Source organism: Scardinius erythrophthalmus (genome assembly GCF_964197995.2).
Source record: "Scardinius erythrophthalmus genome assembly, chromosome: 5".
Taxonomy (NCBI): domain Eukaryota; kingdom Metazoa; phylum Chordata; class Actinopteri; order Cypriniformes; family Leuciscidae; genus Scardinius; species Scardinius erythrophthalmus.
This window is the reverse complement of record NC_138225.1, coordinates 10,843,054-10,865,831: the sequence shown is the minus strand read 5'-3', so window position 1 is coordinate 10,865,831 and position 22,778 is coordinate 10,843,054. Positions and strand designations below refer to the sequence as shown.

The 22,778-nt window shown below is 35.1% G+C and overlaps 1 protein-coding gene across 1 annotated transcript in view; it reads left to right on the top strand.

Annotated features, from left to right (window-relative positions):
* galnt9 (polypeptide N-acetylgalactosaminyltransferase 9) overlaps positions 1 to 22,778 on the top strand; it is a gene marked incomplete at both ends in the record, with an annotated part of 85,407 nt that overhangs the window by 61,500 nt on the left and 1,129 nt on the right. The window contains 3 exons of the mRNA XM_081366417.1: positions 15,986 to 16,171; positions 19,558 to 19,695; positions 22,386 to 22,481. Coding sequence (XP_081222543.1) covers positions 15,986 to 16,171; positions 19,558 to 19,695; positions 22,386 to 22,481 — 420 coding nt within the window. The remainder of the gene's footprint in view (positions 1 to 15,985; positions 16,172 to 19,557; positions 19,696 to 22,385; positions 22,482 to 22,778) is intronic.

The window sequence follows — 22,778 nt, the reverse complement described above, 5'->3', positions numbered from 1 at the left end:
TAATTAAGTCTATCTACAAAGCTTGAGCATTTGACATAAGTTTAATTACAGTTCTTCATGCTTTCATGTCCAAGGCGTCATACTAGAGACTGTTTTGGGGGTAAGCACGCAGATTCCCCACTCCATCAAGGAGTAAATGCATTGCCCACAGGAAATGAAAGTACTCAGTGCCAAATTACACAGACTCAAATGCTTTAAAGGCAGTAGAGTACAAAGAAAGTAGATTCCTGCAGCTGCAGCCCTGAGAGAAATTTCATGGCCCACATGGTCTGTGAGCCTGTGGAGAATTGAACTTGTTTAAATTCAGAAACTGTTCTTTCTGTAGGGTGTCGAATATCCTTGGAAGATTTGCATAATTTGGATAAAAATCCTTTAATTCGTTTTAAAGATTCAGTACCAGTGTTGGTTGACAGAAAAGTCTTTTCAGCCTGAAGATAGATTGAACTATAGAGACGAATAGTATTGTTTGAAATGTCTAATTGAAGGTGGTTTAAATCGTCTGTTTGTTAAGTCTCAGTGACAGTTGATACAATAGCAGACTGAGTCACTTGTGGGTTTCTTTGTAAGTAGTTTCCTGTTATGTTGTACTTTCTCTTACATACAGTTGTCAGTCTCAAAATACCAAAATCAGCATCAACAGTGTTGCTGAAAGGTCAGAGGCATTGTTTTTCCGTTATTTTCAATTGATTGGTATTGATTGAAATGGCACAGTGACTATTTGCACCCCAATAGTCTGGAGAATAGTGCACATGTTCGGATGTTTTGCGTAGCTGCTTATGTGCCGATACTTGATTTTAAAGACACATTTGTTTGCTTTTTGTACTATAAATTATAATTGAGTTTGGTCAGACATATCCTGGCTGATTTAAGTAGCAAAATAAGACTTGATATTTTTATTTTTATTGTAAGTTGTTCACATATTTATGAATATTTAATGGACCACTTTTGAGAAGTTTCTATATATATTTTATTTTATTTAATATTTATTTTTTACTATTAAAATACATTTTAATACATTTTTTCTGACCCCAGCTTGAAATCCCCAGGTCTAGTGGGCTTAAAGACAACAAAGACATATAGTTTAGCCAAAAATACAATGTTCTGTCATGAAACTCTAGATAGTGCAGGCTAATAGGTCCTTAACTTAATCTGCTTGCAATCACATCATTCTCTATAGGGCACAGATGATTGTTTCCTACCGTATCAGTAGCCAATGAGCTCGCTTCTCAACCTTCAAATACTTGGTTAGCATTTTCTGTAAAAGTTGCAGCGTGCATCATAAAACCTCCACCTTCCCCAGCTCCACCTGTATAGATCAGCTACAGGTAATTCATAAAAGATATTTTGTACAGCAGCAGCATGTCTTACTTGCTCACAGCAAAAAGTGGCACAGGCTTATCCCACTCTATCCTATTTTACCGTAAGCATGTGATCTGCATGTGTCCCTAAAATTTGCATGAGCCCAGCAGACAATGTGAATTCCATTTGTTCCTTACATGCTGCAGAAGGTTTATTGTAACAGAGAAAAATGAGAGAATAGCCAGTTTTGCAAATGCGTCCCAGCTTTGAAATAAACCAAATGCTTATTGATGGCGAACACAGTGATGGAACATGTGATCCATCTCAGCCTCTGATTAATCCTCCGAAGCTGATGCAGCTCATTCAAGAGGAATAACATTTGACTGACAGCAACATATTCAATAATTAACCTTATGCCAGACCAAATAGACAACCTCAGTTCACTTCTTAAAGAGATTCAGAGGTGGGGAGTCGAAGAGAAGACATTGAAGAGAAATTGGCACTGATTAAATAGGTAATATGAAGACTAAAAAACATTAGGAAATATGTGCAGCGGTAAGATGGGAGTTTAATTTGTGTGAAGTGTACCAAATGCCCACAAGGGAAATTAAAACTGCTTTAAAGTGGCTCAGAAAGAGCTGAATTGACACTTACAGCCCAAAGTAATTGCATTTTAGTGTATATCAGTTAAATCTTATCCTGAATTGACATTTAGCTCTTTTACCAATGCAAGTAGGAGTTCATATGCTGGGGAAAGGGGACTCACAGGGATCCGTTGAGTGGTATTTATGAGGATTATCAACAAATCTGTTTACTTTCTTTACCAACTGTACATTTTTGGACTTTGTGCCTTTAATTTACATGTATGCACTTAGCAGATACAGTTATTTGAGTGACACTACTGAACTTACAGTGTGTGAAGATGCAATGCGGCACAAAAAGCTCAACGCATTCTTATCCTAGGGCGAACGCATCGAACGCACATGGCACCCTTTAGCGTCAATATGACACGCACAGAGCTTTGTTCGGTTATGGGTAGGTTTAGGTCTGGGGTAGGGTTAGGGTAAAACCGCTAGGAGGCGCCTTCTGGCCCATATCTATCTGCGTCTCATATTGACGCTAAAGGGTGCCATGTGCGTTCGATGTAGACGAAATGTCAAAAGCGTCAGTATATGACGCCTTGGGATGAGAACGGGCTGAAATGCTGTACTGAAATGTTGCATTATAGTGTGATATATGAACATTAGGGCTGTCAAAATTAATTTGTTTATATATAACTAAAATATCACTTTTTTGTTGTTTTGTCTTCTTCAGTATTGTCAATGATTTAAAAAATGAACTATGGCAATAGATGGAGATATTTTTTTAAAGATTTATATAGATTTCACAATTTTCTGCCGTCTTTTTCCTGCTTTACTCAGATCTGATGAAACAAATGGCAAACAAATTCGGCGAGACTCTGTTGCTCAGATACAGAGCCAATTCTGCAGAACCTTTTTTAATGATTCAAAGGACGTAATGAGATGGATTTCATGTAGAATCGCGTGTAAAACACGACCTGAACAGAGGCTAAAGCAGCAAGTCAGACCTCCAGTGACTTTTGTCCTTTCTTCAAACCTTCCAAAAGGGAGCAATTTTTTCATTATGAACAGAGGCGAGCAGGTCTTTTCCATCTGTGGTTGCTTCACTTCACACCCACACACACACATACGTATGCTGTAAGGCAAATACAAAACAAACCAGTGAAGAGAGAGAGGGAAGATGACCTTTGGATCATGTTGGGGAATTGTAAAGCTTTTACATTTTTCTGAGCAGCATCTTTGCTTGAGGTTGTATTGTACATTCACAATTGTTTTGCCCTTTGGTCAATCGAATGCAGCTTTAATGGACTCAAAGGCATATATTTTGTCCTGTTGATATGCGCTATGGGAAGCTGCTCGATTTCTGAGAGTCTGTCTCTCGTTGCTTTATGTAGATAGATGGAATTCATTTGCATAAGTAACTAGTGACTATGGATCAGTGCAGCTTTTCTCTTTAATTGGGTTATTGGGGGAATATGTTTTTTAGCTGTTTTTGAAAACTGGCTGAGACACAAAGACTGAAAGCTTTCTTTAGGAGCACATTCCCTCGTCTGTGTGTATTATATTTAAGAAGATCAGCTGACTCTGAAATGTTTACAATCTCAGAACTCTTTAAGAATCCTAGACATTTCAAGGTAATATCACAATCGATCTGATATAACCAGCTGGATGACAAATAACTCATCATAACTGGAATGTAGTCTGATTTGTTTTAAAAGGGTCAATCATGAGCAAATACTTTTTCCTGACATTCTTTTTAATTTTGTATTTTATTTTAGTATGGTATTACTGTAGAAATATTGCAAATTGATGCCTTATTTGGTCATCTGAATCATGTTCGGTTTGAACTTAGGTTTAACAGTTTTGAAAAGAGTATGTAAACGTGAAAATTGGCCTGTAGGAACATAGATTTGTTTTGGTGGTGGTGGCTGTGTCTAAGTGAGAAAACAGTTTAAAAAATTGAAATAAATAGTCATTGGATGCATTTTGTGACAAAGCAATGATAAATGATACACAATTTTGTTCGCACAGAAAGCTGTTGTGTTCACTGTGTGAAGAGTGACCTAAGTATTGAGAAATTCGTTCACATCATTGAATTTAACAGTTTGTGTGGCACATTTTCTCACTGCGTAAATTAGCTTTGTAAAGAGCATGTTAATGACGGATGGGGAACTGCAAACTTTATTGGACCTGACAGTGAACTAAAAAAACAGTGTTTAAGAGCGGCTGCTCATTTTACATGAAGGTTTACATAGACGTCTACGGTATTTTTTCCTCACTAAAAAAAGTTTAACACCATATACATGTTAAAGATGATTGCCATAAAAGTAGAGCAGCAAAAATGTTCAGTTTTACCATAATATTTTCGTATACACATCCATATTTACTGTTTTATTTTCTTATTATCATATTTCTATTTTATTATCTTTTATTTACACTTTTATTATCATTCTTTTTTATGTTGTGTGAATGCTTTTTGCTGGACAAAAAGTTATGTCCGCACAATTTGGCATGTTGCCATGCGTTGACTCCAAGCACAACTACGCAATATGCTTTAAAAAACTTTAAAAAAAGAAAAAGAAAAGATGTTTAAATAAAGGGTGAAGATGTCAGTTTTCCTTGCCTCATAGCCTAATTTGTATTATATTGGTCTTATAATGAATATATTGCTTGACAGATGACAAAACTAATAATATGGCACAGAAATCTCATAAGGAGCTGAGCCAAGGAGATGTTTGTTCCAATGTTTCCCTCACTGTACAATCTGAATTTATTTTCTCCTCTGAGGCAAAATTGAGCTTTATAATTTCCATTAGGCTTAGTTCACCCTGCAGATCTGGAGCGAACTCATTTGACCTCCCCTGTTCTGTGTTTGGTGAAGAGAAAGGAGATGAGAGATGCTGGTGCTCTTTTGGGGTGCTTGGCTCCGTTATGGCTCATGTGAGGTTTTTGATACATCCCACAGATCATGCAGTTTCAGAGGACTGGTTCTCCGGGGATGTGAAGTGTCTACGTGTGTGTGTGCGCGGGTATATTCTCCCTCCGTGTTGTACTTGCTCATCAGTGTACACCTGTACCAAGAGAGCTAGTAATTTTGTGCTTCAGTTGAGGCGCCAAGTTTTGACAATTTGTAAAATGGAAGGAATGGATGGCTGTTCTTCTTTTCATGGTGGCTTTCTCTCAGCTTGGCGCTCTCAGCTGGGGCGGCCTGAGTACTCTAGCAGCTGGCACAGGGAGGGAAAAGACTACAGCTTATCAAACACATATAAAAGGAAAAGAGCAAATGTCAAGAACTTCAGAATTTAGAGTAAGAGCTTGTAAAGCAAAGAAAAGATGGCATGAGTTGAATTTTAAATAGTTTCTTCTAGAACTGGTGCAACTGTTCACAGACTTATATCGTCATATTTTATTAATATGCTGCAAATGCACATATACTTTAGACATAGAGAATATTGATAGACATAGAATATCATGAATACTTAACTTTGCTCTGATACTGTGGTGGTAAATATCAATAGAGGAACCTTCAAATATACTCTACCTTTCAAAAGTTTGGGGTCGGTACGATTTTTTTAAATGTTTTGAAAGAAGTCTCTTATGTTCACCATACATTACGTGCAAAAACAGTAATATTGTCAAATAGTATCAAAAAAAAATAATTTCTATTTGAATATACTTTCAAATGTAATTTATTCCTGTGATGCAACACTCTCAGAAAAAACGGTACAAAAGCTGTCACTGGGACAGTACCCTTCAAAACGGTACTAATGTGTACCATTTAGGTACTAATATGTACACTTTTGGTACCAATATGTACCTTTGAGGGACTAATATGCACTCTTTAGGTACAAAGGTGTAGTACCTTTTGAAAAGGTACCGCCATAGTGACAGCTTTTGTACCTTTTTTTCTGAGAGTGAAAGCTGAATTTTCAGCATCATTACTGCAGTCTTCAGTGTCACATGATCATTCAGAAATCATTCTAATATGTCAAAAACAGCATTTTGTAACTATAAATGTCTTTACTGTAATCTTTAATCAATTTAATCTGTCCTTGCTGAATAAAAGTATTAATTTCTTTAACAAAAAAATATTGACCCCCGCATTTTAAACAGATGTGTATGCTACGGTGTGTATTACAAAATGTATTTTATTATTCAGGTAGCTAGCTATGAGAGCGTCAACTGTAGCTCAGAAAGATTTTCTCCAAACTCTTGCTCTGGTATGACAAAAAAAAAAAGTTTCAGTAGACTGAAAATTCCAGACAACATGAGCTGTGGAAATTATTCAGTGATCTAGGAGCTTTATACAGGTTTTTACAGTGGATGCCATGGAAAACACGGAAAGTCTATTCCTCACATCCTCGCTTTCATACCTGTCATGGCGCTGCTCTGAATAAGGTCTATAGTGCCCCTAGTGGCAGTTTTAATTAAATATATATGTGCTTTGTGAAGAACTGTAGAGTTGTGAGATTAATAGCGATTATTTCATTCTACTGACCACCACAGTTTTCGACAGAAATAATAATAATAAGAAATAAAAGACAAATCTCCACATAGATTTGTCTATTCTCTATTGCGACATAAAAACGGAATAGTTTGTTCTTGTATCCTTCTGCAGAGTTTCTCCCTGCTATTTTTGCCTTTATCTTGCTCACATGGGAAATGAAGGGTAATATTCTCTGAAAACTGCTTAGCAATGAGGAAAAGCTCTGCACAAATAAATCTGAATGCAATTGAACCTCTAGTGGGTAGAAAAACAGATGTTAACTTAGCACAAAGTGAATCATTTCTAGATAGCATTTTAATAATTTGTTTTGGCTTCATAACTGACATAGGCTATTTACAGTCAATTATATTATTTTGCAAAAAAAAATTCCCCTGTTTTTTTTCTCTCTCACACAGCTCAAATGGGTCATACATGAAATTGTACAGCTGCCTGTATATATTATAAAGAAGGTCCCTCACAAGGGCATCGTCATGGTGGGGGGTCCTTGACCTCAGATAGTTAGCAACCCCTTTTTTAGAATATTGGGCCTTAGCGTGCTTGCATTTGTCTGACAGTTTAAAGCCAAGCCTTGATTTATGATATCTAACATCCCTGATCTTAAACTTTACATTAACCTTCAAACATCACTGCATTATATATCATCACATGCTCTGCCTGAGAAGATTGTTTTTCCTGCTACGCTCCAAGAACTCCACATCACACCACCTTCACTAGTGGCTTAGACATGCAATGTGAATAGGAGCAAACATTTACTGTATCAGCCCTGAACAGCAACCATAAACCTTCATTTAGCTCAAAGGATTAAGTCATATTTGAATGCCAGTGTGTGAATTCTTCTTTTTTATGTGACATTATGAGAAGTACGTGCCATCATCCAATCCTATTTCCTTATGTCATGTTTATCTTCTTCATGTCTTGGCAAAAACTATTACTATGCAACTCAATTCAAACAGTTTAAAGATCCTCTGCAAACACAGTTAGCAAAGACTGAGGGGGAAATGATAATTCATTTAGTAAAGCTCACTAGCCGAAATGCAGCCTGTGCATCTCATCCTGTCCTGGGAGGGAAAATGAATATGTAATTGGGAATCTTAAACTGAATTTTTTTTTTTTTTTAAAGAATGTCCCCAGAGGGCACAATAGAAAAGTCGATTATCCTATTCGAGTTGCTCACAGTGGACATATGCTTTCAGGCTCAAGGCTTCTCTTTCATACTCCAGTAGCCGACAAGTCTAGCCAGATTTATCCTTCCTGTCCAAGTATAAGCTCAAAAAGTTTAATTTGGGTGTTGTTTAATGGCATGCATACGTGTTATTTTATACCAGTATAGTATTTATGAATATTTTGAATTCGATTTTATCTTTATATTTATGTTTTTATTTAAGTTTAGTTTAAGTTTAAGTCATTTTGTTATGTGCTATAGTCATTTTTATTAGTTCAGTGAGTTCCTAAGGCAACGTTTAAGTTTTTAATTTAGTATTTATACCCCCGGTTACTTAAAGTAATAGTTCACTTTAAAATGAAAATTCTGACATCATTTACTCACCCTCAAGTTGTTTCAAAACCTGTATGAATTTCTTTCTTCTGCTGAACACAATAGAAGATATTTTTAAGAATGTCTCTTACCAAATAGTTGATGGACCCCACTGACTTCCATAGTAGGATAAAAATATTATGGAAGTCAATGGGGTACATCAACTGTTTGGTAAGAGACATTCTTCAAAATACAGTATCTTATTTTGTGTTCAGCAGAGAGAAAGAAATTCATACAGGTTTGAAACAACTTGAGGGTGAGTAAACGATGACAGAATCATTTTGAAGTGAACTATTCATTTAAGCCTAGTCCCAGACTAAAATTATTGAGCTGTTTTAACTGAAAACAACTTGCACTGCCATATCTTAAAATATGTCAGCATTTCATTAAAAGTTACTTAAATGTCCTAATTGAACTAAGGCCTAATCATTGCTTAATCTAAGCCCTGTCTGTGAAACTGGGCCTTATTTTGTTTTATTTCAGCTTTATTTCAATTAACAAATATGTTGCAAATATGCTGACTAGCTTCTGTTTCTGCCAAAATACCACAGTTGCTATGGTTATCTTAAAGTAAAATCATAGTAAATGATTATGGGACTCTTTCAGGTGTCCTTTTTGGTTGACACTGATTTCCAGTACCAAGTTCCCACAGTTTTACTCTAATAATTGTATTTACTGTGGTATTTTGACTGAAAGTATAGTCAGTTTGGTACATTTTTTTGGGTAATGAGACATGAGGCCCTATCATACAATTGGCGTAATGCAGCGCCAGGCGCAATGCAAGTGTTTTTTGCTAGTTTCAGCCCGACGCAGTTATCATTTTCATGACCTGCGCCACGTTGTTTGAATAGCAAATGCATTTGCACTCATTTGTGCGCCCTGGCCTGAAAACAATGTGTGTTCAGGCGCATTGTTGGCGCATTGCTATTTTGAGGCAACTGAAATAGACGCAATTAGTTTTTTTTTTTTTTTTTTTTTGTTAAGAGCGCGTTAGTAATATGCGCTTATAGGCGGACCATTTTTCCCATCGTTAAACTAGCAAAAGTGGATTCGGACAAGCAAGTGCACTTGTACCGTGCGCTTTAGACCATGCGCTTAGATTGTTAAAATAGGGCCCTTGATGTCAAAATCATTTTTAGTAGCTTTTGGAAATCTCAGTTTGAATTACCATGGCACTTTTATCTATCTACTGGTCTGACAGCATTAAGTCATGGCCTTTTATTGCTATTTTTATCATTGTAATGATCATCAATAGCGGCGGATCATTGAAACAGAAAGCACAGGCTGGCAAGAGGGTCCAATTAAATTAGCCAGTGCTTGATCTGAACCGTACATCACATAAAACCGTCTGATATAATTAACGTGATTAAAATAATATATGGCAAAGCTTTGTCTGTTCCCTGTCAATGGGAAAGAGAGTGAGACAGAGAATATAATGCTCGGGGAGCGAGAGAGGAGGAGCGGAATTTTCTCAAAGGGTTGGGATGTGTCTCAGAGGATAAGATGATGTAACGTTTTTTTAAAACAACTGAAAATACACCACTCCAACACTGTCCAGACGTGGTTGATTAAGAGTTAGAGGGAGGAGTTAATGAATTGCACCAGCTGATAGCACCATTATTTTGCTTGTGCTTTTTGAATTGTTTTAGCACACAGTTCACTAAAGGAATTATGCAAATCATGTAACTGCAAACGCACCCACAAAATCTGGGCTGAACGTATTTTGCTCACCACAATTGCCAATCTTCAGGGGTTGGTTCTGATAGCTGTAGGTTTTTGGAAATGCCTGATTAAACTGGATTGCAGATGGTTTGTAAACAAGAAATACAGCAAACATTCTCCCTGTTTAGTGCTTACCCCTCAAATACAGCTTTCAAACACACTCAACTCAAAAGTTTGGGGGTCATACTTTTTAATACTTTTATTCAGCAAGGATGCATTAAATTGATTAAAAGTAACAGTAAAAAAAAAAAAATGCTATATTAAATAAAATGCTGTTCTTTTGAACTTTCTATTTAACAAAGAAGTTTTCAACTCTGAAAATAATAAGAAGAAATGTTTCTTGACAGCCAAATCAGCATATTAGAATGATTTCTGAAAATTCAGAAATTTTCTGAATCATGTGACACTAAAGGCTGGAGTAATTCTGCTTTGCCAATACAGGAATAAATTACATTTTACAATATATTACAACAGTTATTTTAACTTCTAATAATATTTCAAAATATTACTGTTTTTACTGTATTTTAATCAAATAAATCCAGCCTTGGTGAGCATAAAAGTGAGTTCTTTCCAAAACATTTAAAAAAAATCTTACCAACCCTAAACTTTTGAACACTAATGTAACATATATTGTCATAACACTGAGCTTGGTGGTTAAAATTACGTGCAATATTTACAGCAATTTTTATTTTGTGTTGATTTTATTTTGTATTTTTTGTTAATTTAATAATTGATTTTTTTTACTTTTTCTTTTTATACTTATTATATTTTCTTCCTGGCTTTAGCTCCTTACTGTTGTACTGCCACCATCTTGTTCTGCATGTGTTTTTTGACCTTGATGCCTCTTCTCCAGACCGCTTAATTACGGCTAAAAAAAATGAAAAAAAGTGGAACTCAGTAATGACAATCCCTCCCTCTCGGCATGAGGTAAATGTGTTTCTGTCAGTGCTGTTCAACAATCATCATTTCATCAACATGGCTCCTGAGTCCAAAGAGAGTCTGATTTGTTTTACTAAGGAGCTCTGCAGGAAGACGTGCAGGAACGTGACCTGCATGCCACTGACCTACCGTCCCTTCAATCATACCAAATCACTCCCGCTTGTAAGAAAAGAAGGTCAAATCTAAGCAGTAAAAGAGACCATTTTTATTGAGGACATCTTACATAAATGCTATTATTTATTCAGTGATACCGTGTCATTCAGAAGCAAGCATAAAAAACAGTGGTTATAGCTAGATATGAAAGAAACCACTGAAATGCATTGCATCGACTCTCTTTAAACACTTACTTATGCAGAGCTGAATATTAAATCTTTGATAAATAATGCCTTGCTAACAAAACGTGTGGCATATGCATAAATCATTAAATGTGCCTTTTTTAAATTTCAACTTTCTTTAGTGTGTAATGTTGCTGTTTGAGCAAAAGGTCTGCAAAGTTACAAAGACAACTCCAAAGGGAGTTATTCTCTATATCAGTAAGCACTGTTTCTGAACTCCCTGAAACGCCTCAATTGATTCTTGAGTTTTCTTACGGGAATGAACACATCACAATATTTCATTTCATTAAATCCTGGCCAAGGTATATGCAGAAAAAGGCCTGGTTGAGTTGCGTTAGTGTGTTGAAACTCGTGGTTATGGTAAGGGGCGTGACATTTCCCAAACATGCTAGAAGCAGTTGACCAATCAGAGCACATTGGGCTTTTCGGAAGAAGAGGCTTCATAGAGACTGGAACTAATCAGGGGTGCGTTCCCCAAAAGCAGCATTAGCTATGGTCGCAAGTTCCGTCATTATCAACATAGTTCAACGAGTCTGTGTTTTCCGAAAAACATAGTTCTAACGAACATTCGCAAACAGCATCGCAAAGTTGTGTGGTTGGAACGACAGATCTCGAGCTGGGGTTAGAAGCATAGTTTCTTGTTTGCATGCCATCTGGACTCAATAAATCCTTATCTTGAGCCAAATAAGCAAGCTAACATTCAGTACAATCTACTGTATATATTTTATTTAGAAAACATACAAATGTCCTTTACGTCTTTTAGTTTGTCAAGAGATTTAAAGCGTTGTTTTTGAAGAGTGCGCATGTGCGTACGTGCTCTAGTATGTAAGAACGAGCCTATGATTGAATCTGGAAATAAAGCAAAATAACTGAGAAAAATGAGAAATAGTTCTCAGATGCCATGTCCATAATTTATCTCATAACATCTAGCATTAATTCGATCTCAAACAGATTCATTAAAAGAAGTTATTACTCCACCACATGTGTGACATCATTAACCAACGTAGTTGAATGACCAATTTGCGACAGTACAGTTTCGGGAAACAGTCGTGACTAGTTAATTTCTTCAACAATGCATCGTCGGTACTATGTTAAGCAGAGTTACGTCGTTGTACGGGACACGCACCCCAGAGCGTTTCCGACAGACTGGAAAGAGAGGTGCTGCAATAATGTAATATATGTAGAATTTTTTTTTTTTTTTTTACATTCAAGCATGAAAATCTATTCTAGTAAACCCTAAAAACAAAATCAAGACTTTGTAAAGGGGCATAACGTGGCCTCTTTAATGTATTAATGTATTTCCTATTGAAACAGGAAGTTGCAGTGGGACATTTAAAGCTTGAGCCTTTCTTGACAACAGACGAAAGCAATAAAGACAACAGGCAAACCATGATTTGATGTTCTGATTCAGAAGCAGGTAGTCTTTATTTAAAGGGAATGCAACATTCTCATTCTAAGAGCATTTTATTTGACAAAAATGAATATGCCTCTCCAAACAAGTTATTCATTTATTTATTTTTTGGTTCAATGAAAATTAAAATTGAATTTTGTCAACATTTAGAAGTGCATTAGCATATAGATAACCTTAATGCTAACTCCTATTTTGATGGTTTTTATCTTAGAATTGTAATGTAGGTCCTTTGACTTCCTTCTCAGAGAATGGGCAGTCTCTTTACACAACTCCAATCCAAACAGTGAGAGCTAACAAGTTAATTTGTTGTCTTTTGTCTGTTCCGTGACTGAAAGTAGGCTTTTATTGAGCTTGAACAAAGCATACAATGGAGTATTCATTGTAGAGAGAGAGCAGGAAAAAGTTAGACCTACAGCATGTGTCGTCTGGCTGTAAGAACATAACAGGATTCTACTACTGAGATTGATTTTGTACACCAAGGTTGCACTATGGATCAGTGGTGCTGAAGTTGAAAGTATTTCCACTGCTAATGAAAGTCAGTGAATGCATAGCTAGTTCCATTAATGTCACGGTTAGTGGAAGACAGAGGACCGCAAGCTCTCAAAGCGAAGGAGTGCAGAAGAGATGTAGTGCACTTCTACTATAGTATTTCTCAATCGTAAAGTCACCAAAGATGCAAATAAGGTTCAAAACAACATTTTTCAAAAAAAAAAAAAAAAAAAAAAAAAAAAAAATGCATTATATTATTTAACTGATTTACTCCTAATTTGTTTTTTTCCACCACAGTTTTGTCTCACTTGATTAGTTCTAGGTGTTGCTTGTTTTTCATTATTTCTGTGTATTTGTGCATGTACAGTATGTTGTTCTCCCTTTATTTGTCTAGGTTCTTTTAATCAGACATATTGATTTAATTAATTTTCTCTTCAATTAGTTCTAGTTCTACAGATATTTCATTTATATTATAGATGTTTGTCCATTTAGAGGACTCTTAAATGAAGGAAGTGGGCTTGTAAACTCCGTTCAAAAGTTTGGGGGTGGTAAGGTTTTTTAATGATTTTGAAAGAAGTCTCTTATGCTCACGACTGCATTTATTTGATCAAAAATACTGTAAAAACTGTAATATTGTAAAATATTATTACAATTTAAAATTTTATGTAATGTAATGTAATTTATTTCTTAAATAGTTTAAAGTGTCATTACTCCAGAAATCATTATAATATGATGAATTTGGTCCTCAAGATTTTTTTTTATTGTTATCATTATTATTATTATTATTATTATTATTATTATTATTATTATCATTATCAATGCTGAAAACAGTTGTGCTGCTTAATATTTTTGTGAAAGCCATACTTTTTTTTCAAGATTCTTTGATGATTAGAATGTTCAAAATATTTTCATTTATTTGAATGTTTTGTAATAGTGCATATCTTTACTGTCACCTTTTCTACATTTAATGTATCCTTACTGGAAAAAAAGGTATTAATTTCTTCTTACTGACCCTAAACTTTTGAACAGTAGCATATATCATAACAGAGGTCATTTACATATAGAACTCATAGACTTTTCAGGAAAAACATCATGACTGATTCTGATGGCCATAAAGTCATTTTTATTTTAAACTTTCACTGTTTTTGGTGCAAAAACCTTTGACCAAGTGCTAAAAAGTGTAGAATGTGTGGTCTTTTCAAGTCTAGTAGAGCTGCTATTGTTGTTTAACATATTTCTGTTTTAAAGCACAAGGATGCCATACCCAGTACTGTAACGTTAATAGCCAATTATTAATCTACATATGTTCGTTTGTAAGAAGCCGGCCTCTCAGGTCAGCAGACCTTCTGTATCTATGAACAGAAAAGCAGTTTCAGCAACGTTTCCTTGAACTTTCCTGTGCCCCTGTCATCACTGAAGAAGCAGGCTGGCTCTGGTTTATAATGGCCCAATTTCCCAAGTTATCAAGGCAAATTTCATTAAAGTCCCCCTGCAGTCAATAATTTTATCACTTAAAACTCATCTTTGATCACCAAATTTTTTTACTTGAAGAAAATCTTCATGCCTTAAAATAGCTTGAATGTAACTCTACACCCTTGCCTGATTTAGTATACACATTTCTATAAATATGCAAATTAGCCCCGCCTCCACTCACTCACACTAGCTCAGAGATCTGAGAAAATACTCATGGTGTTGACTTATGAATTTCCACATGGTTTGTCTTAAAGCATATTAAAAACACCACATAGACATATAAACAACATTAAAAGCTGGATTTTCACCACAGGGGGGTCTTTAAGTTACTACAACTTAATTTAAAAAACACAGAAATTAGTGTTTAAATGCACAACATTAAGTTAATGTAATGATCAACAATATGTCAACAGAACTTAAAAACTGTTTGCAACTTAAAAGGTTTAATTAAATCAGTAAATTAGTAAAAATGTTTAAGTTCCAACCATGCATTTGTATAAGTTGTGGTAATAGGTCCTGTGTATTATTTTTTAGAGTGTGCATTTACTGCCTGTTTTTTAATATATTTCTATGATGTGGAGGCAGACAGAGTCAGCATATTAGTGTGACTGGTGGGTCTCAGGGGACGAACATATTTGCACTCGTTCTTCCACACATTCATTTATCATCCCCTGTTTCTCTCATCTCAGCACGAACTAATGGCCCTTAACACTTAATTGCTGTATCAAGCAAGCTCACACACTTTCTATTATGAAGGGGGCAAACCTCATTGGGCAAGTAGGCGTCTCAAATAAAAAGCAGATAATTTTGAGCACAATATGATGTTTGGATGAGAATGTTTAGATGGCAATACATTTAACTTTTTTCATTTGCTGTAAATTGCACATCATTTGTTATGGCTATATGCTCACTGTCACAATCTGGACTGGTCTTCTCAGAAAGTCAAAACAGGTATATTGTGAAATAATATTACCATTTCAAAAACTTGTTTTTCTATGTGAATATATTTTACAATGTCATTTATTCCTGTGACGCCAAAGCTGTATTTTCAGCATCATTACTCCAGTTTTCAGTGTCACATGATGCTGATGTTGATTTAGTGCTCAGTTATTATCAATCAGTATTATTATTATTATTGGTTCTTATTATTATCAATGTTGAAAACAGTTTTTACTGCTTAATATATTTGTTGAAACTATGATTACTGAAAATTATTATATTCGCTTTTTTTTTATGTTTCCACACAAATATAAGGCAGTACAAGTTTTGTCAACATTGATAATAATAAGAAATTTTTCTTGAGCTCCAAATTCGCATGTTCTGAAGAATCATGTAAAACTGAAGACTGGCTGCTGAAAATTCAGCATGCCATGGCAAAAATAAATTATATTTTAAAATATATTCAAATATAAGTAAGTTATTTCAAATTGTAATAATATTTCACATTCATTTCTGTTTTTACTGTATTTTTCATCAAATAAAAGCAGCCTTCTTTCAAAAGTTTTCTTTCAAAAACATTTACCGGTAGGCTAAACATTCTTAATTATTCCACACTTTTGAGTGCCTGTGTAACCACCTTTATGAATCAATGATAGGCATCTTAGCATCAGTTTTGCACATGCTTGAAACTTTTGTTCACACAATATTAGGAAAAAGAAAAATAGTTTTAAATTTGTTTTACTCTCTCCATCGCAGGTGTGGCAGTGTGGCGGCAGTATGGAGGTTCTTCCATGTGCCAGAGTGGCGCACATTGAACGTACAAAGAAACCGTACAACAATGACATCGACTACTATGCCAAGAGAAACGCGTTGCGGGCAGCAGAGGTCTGGATGGATGAGTTTAAGTCCCACGTCTACATGGCCTGGAATATCCCCATGAATGTGAGTGAACGTTTTAGTAATCACCCTCACCCAACCTAATTTGTTTGAGTCTAGGCAGCCAATGGTTAATGGAAAATGATTGCTGTGATTAATTTTGTCCTGATTAATTTACTTGCGTGTCTTCTGCGCAAGGCACAGAACAAGATTGTAGATTAAGTTTGGCTGCTTGTCAGAGTCAGTTTTAATGTCGTCCTTAACGCAGTTAGAAATGCTACAGGTTTCATGCTGCAAATACATAAGCTGTATGTCAATTTAAGTTTTTTATTAAGTGCACTCTTGTACTTTGCAATTTCCAGCATTAAATTCATAAAATATACATTTAATTGGATTAATTATGATTTGTAAACACAGGCCATTTTTCTTCCTGATATGAAAAACTGTATTGAAACGATAATTCATCCAGAGCCAGCACTTAAGTTATTAAAAGGTTTAATTGCATTGAAGTGTTTCAGGATTGGTCCTGGTCAATAAATGTAATGAGATACTTTACCTCTTAACAGTTATATCAGACAATTTTAAAATGGAAAGCAAGTTCATAATAGCCAAGTATACATTATTAATAGTTATTCATAATGCAGTAGTGTTCAATTCCACATGGTGCATTCCTGTCTATTACAAAAGTGGCCTCACTAAGCTTGTAAATGGTCTTCAGTGCTCAATGATAGTGATGTTTATTTATAAAACACTTATCATAGTCAATACAGAATTTAGGCCTGTTTCACACAGCACATAAACAGTACAGATGCAAAGCAGCGACGTACAGCAAATGCAACTGTAGTTTTTCATGCTTACAATGTTTCTGTTGCGTATCCAAAGGACAGATTTATACAGAAAATAAAATGATTTCTTCTCTTCTATGAATCTAATCTAAATGAATGTTTCCTTTATATAATGGCTGTAATTTATAAAATGGTTATCTGTCAGTTTTTTTTTTTTTTTTTCCAAACAATAGCTTTATTATTTTATGTTGCTATACATAAAAGCCTTTTTTGAAAAATATTGTATTGATAAAGTAAGGTTAAGGGTACAATATGTAACTTTTTTGCTTTAAAAATAGCAAAAATCACTATATCTATGTTAGATATTTTTTTTTAGTTGTGTACTTACATTTTCTCGACTGTTTCCAAAAACTTTCAAACCAGGAGAAATTTGTAATTTAATTCGAAGACACGGACCTTTTATTTCCGTTTTGTCGCCGTCAATGGCGTCATATCTGCGTTCTCCCTGGTTTCCGCTCGTACTGCCATAGCAACCAGAGCCCTCTGATAGTAACCAAGGTGACAGACGTGGACAACTGTGTAGTTCGCAATGTCTATTTGCACGCTGTTGTTGTTTCGTTCAAACTTTATGGACCATGGCAAGCAGACTTTGGATAAAAAAGGAGAACTAAAACGAGAATCAATATCAGTGCAGTGTTTTCGAGATGCTTAGAGAGCTCCCATAAACGAGAGCTCCACGTCCGAAACTTCGACCGCTCCTACATGTACTTTATTAAACAGGTGAGCACATTTACATAAAACTAATCAGTGTTATATAGTTCAACAATGATAAAATGTTAGAATATGATCTGTATGTTTTTCTAATGTTGATCTAGCTTACTGCTAGTCTCATACAGACAAACTAACACAGAATAACATACATTTCAACACATTTAAATGCAGTTTATTGTGATAGTAATCCCGACTTTAGCAATCCCGACCTGCTTCATATCACAGTCATGATAAAAACATCAATGTATTCAGTCATCCATAAACATTATTAGATCGGTCGGCTTGACGTTGACGACAAGATCCATAATTCTTAGCAAATGTTGTGTCATCAAACTACGGCTTTGTTATTGTAAGAGGTTAGCGACCCCTAGCGGCGAAAAAAATGACATAGTGTACGTTTAAACTCTTAGGTTAAATCTTTTATTTATTTATTTTTTCCAGCATTGAATTATTTTATTTTATTTTATTTTCCAGCATTAAATTCATAAAATATGGATTTAATTGGAAGAATTATGCATGAATGCATTTTATTTTATTTTTATTTTTTTATTTTATTTTTCAGATTTCTTTTCTTTTTTTTTTTTTTTTCTTTTCTTTTCTTTTCTTTTCTTTTCTTTTCTTTTCTTTTCTTTTCTTTTCTTTTCTTTTCTTTTCTTTTCTTTTCTTTTCTTTTCTTTTCTTTTCTTTTCGCAACTGTAGTGCTGTAGCCCTGCCAGGTCACAACTGCTGTAGTCATAGTATGATTGCAGCTATGTATGTGTATGAAAATGTTATTGCTTGACTGAATTAACTGCTAAAATGCATTTGAAATACAGTCACTTTCATTTTTACTCACTGACAGATGACTTCATTGCTTCTGCTGTAAACATAAATTAAATTTGATGTCATAATAAATTGTTACCCATCATTACACACATATCAATTTAGCTTCTACATAGACACATTATAACACTAGAGAGTTGTGGCTGTATGTAAATATTTCAAGCCTCACATTGTAAGTGCTTTGTACTTTACACACTTTAATTAACTTGGCATCAAAACCAGTAAAAAATATGGATGAATACTGAAGGCTTCTCAACTGTTGGGTGCAAACCTCTCTAATACAGGACTGTATTCCGTATGCATTGAACATAGTTGTGTTTCCTGAACAACAGAACAATTTTTGTATTATACAGGATGGTTGGCAACCCTACTCCTATTAGTACTTCCACTGAGAATCAGATATTGAGTTTTAGATTCTGAGCGTGTTTTTGAATACCATTAGAAGTTCTTTGCTTCAGTCCACTGAGCACTTCTCCATGCTTACTTGAGCCCACTCGCTAGCGCTGGTAATTAAACAGATGATTAGCATGTTAGCGGCTCCTAATGAATGAACAATTGCAGTCTCCCATGACTGACATAAACGCAAACACGCACTCCTCCTGTTCTCCCTGACAATTTTCATATGGATTAGAGCTCTTTTGTTTATGTGCGATGGTCTGATGATGGAACACGGTGAATATGAAATTCAAAATGATGAATAAGAACTACCAGAATCGACTGTCCTTAGCTACATAACCAGTCCATAAAAAGCTTGAACAGTCTGTGAAGTTAACAGCAGGTTGCAGAAAATGTAATCCCATTAAATTAATAAATGAACAGTTCTTTAATTAGCGGGCTAAATTCATAACACCATTTATTATTAGTGTGACAATAAATCCTACAACATTTCACTTGGGGTAGTTGATTTAACTTTTTCCAGCATTATATATGTAGCCTATATATATATATATATATATATATATATATATATATATATATATATATATATATATATATATATATATATATATATATATATATATATATATTTAATATAATTAACTATATATAAAACGTAACTTTCTGTTGTTCTAGAACCCAGGAGTGGATTTTGGAGACGTGTCGGAGCGTGTAGCACTGAGGACGAAAATGAACTGCAAGAGCTTTCGCTGGTACCTCGAGCATGTCTATCCCGAGATGAGAATTTACAATAACACCATCACTTATGGAGAGGTAATAAAGACAAACCAACCCCTTTATGCACCTTTCAAAACAACCAAACCTTTCATAGAAATGCATGTGCTTTCATACACTGTTAGTTTAATGCCTCTGTTACTCCTGTGAAGAATCCATCATTCTGTTACACTTTGTTTTTGGCAGGTTTTAAAGTAATAATGTGAAGAAAGGATCATAATAGATACAAGTTGATATTATTTATTTGACTAAATCTTTCATTTTATCCTATAGTACAGTATATCGCCATTCCCATATGATTACATTATTTAAGCACTGCAAGTTACATTTTTGGACTGAATGGTAAAAACTGCAGAAATACAACAGAAATTGAAAGGTAATTGGTTTCCATAGCAACAGTGTAGCAAGCATTGGGATTAGCTCCAATTTCCTCATAATGAGATTTAATGAGGCCCTTAGTAACTTTAGAGTGTGTGTGGGTTGAGGGAGGGAGGAAGGGAGGAGTGTGTGTGTGTGTGTGTGTGTGTGTGTGTGTGTGTGTGTGTGTGTGTGTGTGTGTGTGTGTGTGTGTGTGTGTGTGTGTGTGGGTCAGCTATAGCCAAATGTCCCCACAAGGACGGCAGTAATGGAAATCTTTGACCTTGTGGGGACATTTTTTGGTCTCCATGAGGAAAACCGCTAATAAATGGTGTTGTTTTTGGCAGCCTGTTTTAATTTTAGTTTTAGTCTAGTCTTTGTGTCAGGCTGTCATTTTAGTTTTTATTAGTTTTAGTCGCATTCATACTCTTTTTAGTCTAGTCTAGTTTTAGTCGACGAAAACTGATAACATTTTAGTCTAGTTTTAGTCAACGAAAACTGATGACATTTTAGTCTAGTTTTAGTCGACGAAAACTGATGACATTTTAGTCTAGTTTTAGTCAATGAAAATTGTATTTTAGTCTCTTTTTAGTAATGTGATTCTATTTAACCCAGTCAATATAGAATTTCAAACAAGGCTATCTTATTATAGGCTATTTAGTAGGCCTATATTTAGGGCTGTGAGGTGGCAGGTTTTTTTTTTTACCACCGCGGTAATGGACCAACTACCGGCGGTGGTTGGGGGGCTATTTAAAAAAAAAAAACTCGTTTTATATTTCCACACAAAGACGCATGATATAGCCTACACTCTGCGCTTTGAGAGGGATGTGGGACGCAGGAAAACACGAAGATATCGATCTCCATCGATCTCTTTATGATATCTTTGTGTTTTCTACTTGATGTAAATTGGTTTGAAGAGCGAATTTTATCCTCCACAAGGCCGAAATATTTAGGCTATGTTTGAGATTGCGCTGCCAGAGAAAGTGAAACTAAAAATCACCCGCGCGTGTGAAGCGCGCTTTACAACTAAACTTGACGCGCCCTATGTCTATATAACAAGCACAAACTGTGTTAAAAAGAATTTGACATGCAAGTACAAATGTAGGCCATCTGTCCTACAGCGTTTTTCTACGTTACCACAGTAAAAAATATAAGAAATTAATAGGCCTAATTAAAAGCGAACCAAGAAACGTTATAATACCTTTAGAAAATGGGTGAGACGTTACGTGAGTGAAGATTTGGGAAAAGAAACAAGAGATTCCATGCAGGGATGAGTCACGATTTTTGGATATTCGATTAGTTTATTTAATTATAGGATATCGAATAGGTTGTGCGATTATTCTCTAAAATAAAATCTCCATGTTCTGGCGCTGATGCGGTGACGTGTTCATGTAACCAGAGACGCTGCCAATAACATGCAGCTGTCACAAAGAACCGGCAAAAGTAATGATTATGAATGTGTCAAATACATCAATGAGACATTTTAATAGAATAACTAATGGAGTAATATATTGTTAAATTCGCTGATAATCGGGTGACCAGATCGCAATCCAGAATTTAAAGCCGACAAAGCTATGGGTTCACGCACAACTCTCTCATTCGTCGTGACGTTAACATTTCGTCTCGTCTCGTTTTGGTCAACGAAAATGAAGAGACATTTTAGCATAGTTTTTATTTTTTTTAAACCACATTTAGTCTCGTTTTTATTCGTCAACGATATTGCATTATACATGTATTTTAGTCATCGTCACATGACCATGCATTTACGTCTAGTCTCGTCTCGTTTTCGTCAGGTGATAACGGTTCGTTGACGACAATATTTCGTCATAATTTTCGTTGACGAAAGCAACACTACTAATAAATCATAAAGAAGAGTGTTTTTTTGAAAATGTAAAAATGCAGAAGGTTTTCTGTGAGGGTTGTGTTGAGGGTTACATCATTATGTCAATGAAAAGTCTCAATAAAACATGGAAACCCAACACGTGTGTATTAGAATTCAACAGGCCTAAATCTCAATAGAAGAGAAATCTAACAGCGTTTTCAATTTGTTGGAGAAAAAATGAGACCTGCATGTCTACATTGATCTCTGGAACTGCAGGGGCGGAAAATCTATAGCTGTATTGGAATAGTTTGTCTCTGAAAATATCCCCGCTAGATCACAGATTCCACATATCTCATCCTCTGCCCAGTATTAGGTTTTATGGACGCTCAATGTTGTCATCTCCCAAATAGATTTGACAAAGCATGTGTATGTGCAATTATATTCAGCCTTCAGAGCAGCACAAATGCTATAGGCTTAATTGGGTTACTTAATAGTACATTGTGCTCATGCTTCATGCGTCTTTGTTTATGATTGTTTATTCATTTTTCAGGTGCGAAACAGTAAAGCCAGTGGGTACTGCCTTGACCAGGGGTCAGAAGAGGATGACAGGGCCATACTTTACCCATGTCATGGCATGTCATCACAGGTAAGTGTTTTTGGTTTGTTTTTGTATAGCTCAGTATTAAGTTGATCAAAAGTGACAGTTAAGACTTTTAAATTGTTGCAAAAAAAAAAATCTATTTCAAATAATACATTTCAGGAATACATTTTAGCCTAGTATATACAGTATACTATATATACCCTTAAATTAAAGTGCCTAATACATTTTATATATTAATAAAAACAATATTTTAAAATTTGATATTTGCAGTCACTGCATAATTCTTATATTTCCATGTGTTGATATTTCATTGCCTTCATTTAGTAGTGGTATATTAATCAC